The sequence below is a fragment of the Grammomys surdaster genome, unplaced genomic scaffold, assembly GCF_004785775.1.
Source record: "Grammomys surdaster isolate TR1022 unplaced genomic scaffold, NIH_TR_1.0 125079, whole genome shotgun sequence".
In the NCBI taxonomy this organism is placed as follows: domain Eukaryota; kingdom Metazoa; phylum Chordata; class Mammalia; order Rodentia; family Muridae; genus Grammomys; species Grammomys surdaster.
This window is the reverse complement of record NW_021619983.1, coordinates 351,358-354,693: the sequence shown is the minus strand read 5'-3', so window position 1 is coordinate 354,693 and position 3,336 is coordinate 351,358. Positions and strand designations below refer to the sequence as shown.

The following is a 3,336-nucleotide window of genomic DNA, read 5'->3' as shown; positions in this document are numbered from 1 at the left end:
GATACTTTTAATGCCCGAATCTGAATACTAGCAAGGGCAATCTCAGAGTAATCTGGACCCAATATACACATAGAATGGTTGAAGAGACTATTGATGGCACCAGAAAAGCATAGGATGAGTGGGTAGATCAGCTCTTCTGAGTAACATTGATAACTAGTTAATGAGAAGAATAGGTAAAAAAAATTATAGCTACAATAAATGATGCTTTTCTTATTTGAATGATAGCTTACTCTACAAGTGTAGCTGAACTCAGACCGATAGCAAGCCTTCTGCCTGAGCATCATTAGTGCTGGGACTACAACTGTACACCATTCTCTGTAAATCCTTGTACACTTTGGAAAATCACCTGATGTAAACAGAGAAAGTATTAGATATGAAAACCTGAGAGGATGAATCACTGTTTCTAAGCTTTGATTTTTTGACTGCAGAGAAAAATTCTGTCTCTGATGTAACTGAGGCTCTTAAAGTATTAAAAGGCTTAATTTCCCTCATAGGCAAGAATGGTCCTAATGACTTGCTGTCTGTCTTGCAGGAGATGAGTGTCAACTGTTCTCTGTGGCAGGAGAATAGTTTGTCTGTTAAACGCTTTGCATTTGCCAAGTTCTCTGAGGTTCCTGGAGAATGCTTCCTCCTGTTCACCCTCATTCTTCTCATGTTCTTAGTATCACTGACAGGAAATGCACTCATAGCCCTTGCAATCTGCACCAGTTCAGCCCTACATACCCCCATGTACTTCTTTCTGGACAACTTGTCTCTCCTGGAGATTGGCTACACTTGCTCTGTCATACCCAAGATGTTGCAGAGCCTTGTGAGTGAGGATCGAGGGATCTCTCGGGAGGGGTGTGCCACACAGATGTTTTTCTTCACATTTTTTGGTATAACTGAGTGCTGCCTATTGGCAGCCATGGCATTTGACCGCTGCACAGCCATATGCACCCCACTCCACTATGCAACCCGAATGAGTCGTGGAGTATGTGCCCATTTGGCAATAGTTTCATGGGGAATGGGATGTATAGTAGGGTTGGGACAGACCAATTTTATTTTCTCCTTGGACTTCTGTGGACCCTGTGAGATAGACCACTTCTTCTGTGACCTCCCACCTGTCCTGGCACTTGCCTGTGGAGATACATCCCAAAATGAGGCTGCCATCTTTGTGGCAGCAGTCCTCTGCATATCTAGCCCATTTTTGCTAATCATTTATTCCTATGTCAGAATTCTGGTTGCAGTGCTGGTGATGCCTTCACCTGAGGGACGCCATAAAGCTCTCTCCACCTGTTCCTCCCACCTACTTGTTGTCACATTGTTCTATGGCTCAGCATCTATTACCTACTTGAGACCCAAATCTAGCCACTTACCAGGAATGGACAAACTCTTGGCCCTCTTCTACACAGCAGTGACATCCATGCTGAACCCCATCATCTATAGTTTAAGGAACAAAGAAGTAAAGGCAGCACTGAGAAGAACTCTGGGGCTAAAGAAAGTTCTGGCAATAAATAGATAACAACCTTGCAGAGCTGCTAGCTAATAAGAATATGCAATGAGCTAGATTAAACAAATAAAAACTGGCACATTCTTCTGTTTGCCTATGTTTTGTCTTTTTGTAATTTTAAAGGTACCTTTGTACTCAGCTCTATTTTCTAACTGCTAATTCTCAAATGAAATCAAATACTAAGGGATGCAAGTAAAGAGTACAATACTGTAGAGAGATTTTCCATTATGTTTAAGTCTAGGATGTCAATCTAAATTGCCAAGTTATATCTCAGAAGTCTTGCAAATTCAAGATCTGGTATTCCTCTAATTCTTGCTCTTTAATCAGACATATCTCATGTAACTCTTTATTCCATAGAAACTGTATAAAGGATCTAATTTTAGTAATATTTGTATTTTTATTAAATTGTGCCACACACCACAACTCTCTGAATTCTTTTGTGACCTATATATACCAAAAATGTATAAATATTACAATACACTGAACTGTTTAGATTTGACATGATTTGTTTTAAAGTTTTAAATATAACAAGAGATATTTTCAAGAGTTTCTATGGCAGTTTTTTTGAACTTTTAATCTTTCTTCTTGTTATTACTGTTTTACGTATTAACTTTGCATCCCTCTCATTGCTCTCTACCCAGTCACCCCCTCCCACAATTCTTCCCCCAATCCCACCTCCCCTTCTTGTCTGAGTTGGTTGGTCCTCCCTGGGAATCCCCCCAACCCTGGCACTTCAAGTCTCTGTTAGGCTAGGCAAATCTTCTCCCACTGAGGTCAGATAAGGCACCCTAGCCATAAAAACACATCCCACATGCAGGCAACATCTTTTGGGATAGCCCTCACTTCTGTTGTTCAGGGTCCTCATGGATACCAAGCAACACATCAGTTACATATGTGTGTGGAGGCCTAGGACCATCCCATATGTTTTTGGTTGGTGGTTCAGTCTCTGAGCGTACTAAGGGTCCTGGTTAGATGACTTTGTGGTCTTCCTATGGAGTTCCTATCCCCTTACAGGCTGCATTTCTTGCTCTTATTTTTTCATAAGAGTCCACAGGCTCCATTAATTGTTTGTCTGTAGGTGTCTGTATCTGTCTGAGTCAATTGCTAGTTAGAACGTCTCAGAAGACAGTCATGCTAGGCTCCTGTCTGCAAGCATAGCAGACTATCATGAATAGTGCCAAGGATTGGTGTTTGTCAATGTGATGAGTCTCAAGTTAGGCTGGTTATTGGTTGGTCATTCCCTCAGTCTTTGTTTTATCCCCTATGCCAGCGTTTCTTGAAGACAGGTTAAATTTTTGGCCAAAGTTTATATGGGTCAGTTGCTGTCTCTATGGCTCCACTGGGGTTCCTGACAGGAGATGGTTATTTCAGGTCTCATGTCCTCAGTGTAGTGAGTCATAGTTAAGGGCACACCCATAGACTCTGGGGTACTTCCCTTATCCCAGGCCTCTGTCTCTTCCTGGAGAGGACTTCTTTCTTCTCACCCCTGTCAGTTGCAGATTCCCATTCATTCTCATGGCTATCTGGGCATCTTTCCTGTCCCTCCCTACACCTGCCAATACCCCATCCTATCCCTCTCTCACCCAGTTTCTTCTCTCCATCTGCCATTTATGACTATTGTATTCCCCCTTCTAAGTGAGATTCAAGCATCCTTGCTTGTGCCTTTCTTCTGTTTACCTTCTTTACCTGGCTTTGTTGATTGTATTCTTTCATGGGCTTTTAGCTATCTGGATGGCTTGGTTCCAGGATGTTCCTATTGTAGTAGGTACTGGGAGGAGGATTAACGTCTATGGTCCTGGTGTGGTAGGCCTCTGATGGGTATCCTTGGGTTGTAACATTCCTGATCT

At 42.2% G+C, this 3,336-nt stretch overlaps 1 protein-coding gene across 2 annotated transcripts; it reads left to right on the top strand.

Moving 5' to 3' along the window:
• Positions 1–515: 515 nt before the first annotated feature.
• Positions 516–1,576, top strand: LOC114636936 (olfactory receptor 10C1-like). Of its 2 annotated transcripts, XM_028785029.1 has the most exons (2): positions 536–867; positions 1,300–1,501. In XM_028785029.1, the coding sequence occupies exons 1-2, from the start codon at positions 536–538 to the stop codon at positions 1,499–1,501; spliced, it is 534 nt and encodes a 177-aa protein (XP_028640862.1). The 2 variants fall into 2 exon arrangements, with proteins under 2 accessions (XP_028640861.1, XP_028640862.1); XM_028785028.1 differs by having other exon boundaries at positions 516–1,576.
• Positions 1,577–3,336: the final 1,760 nt, after the last annotated feature.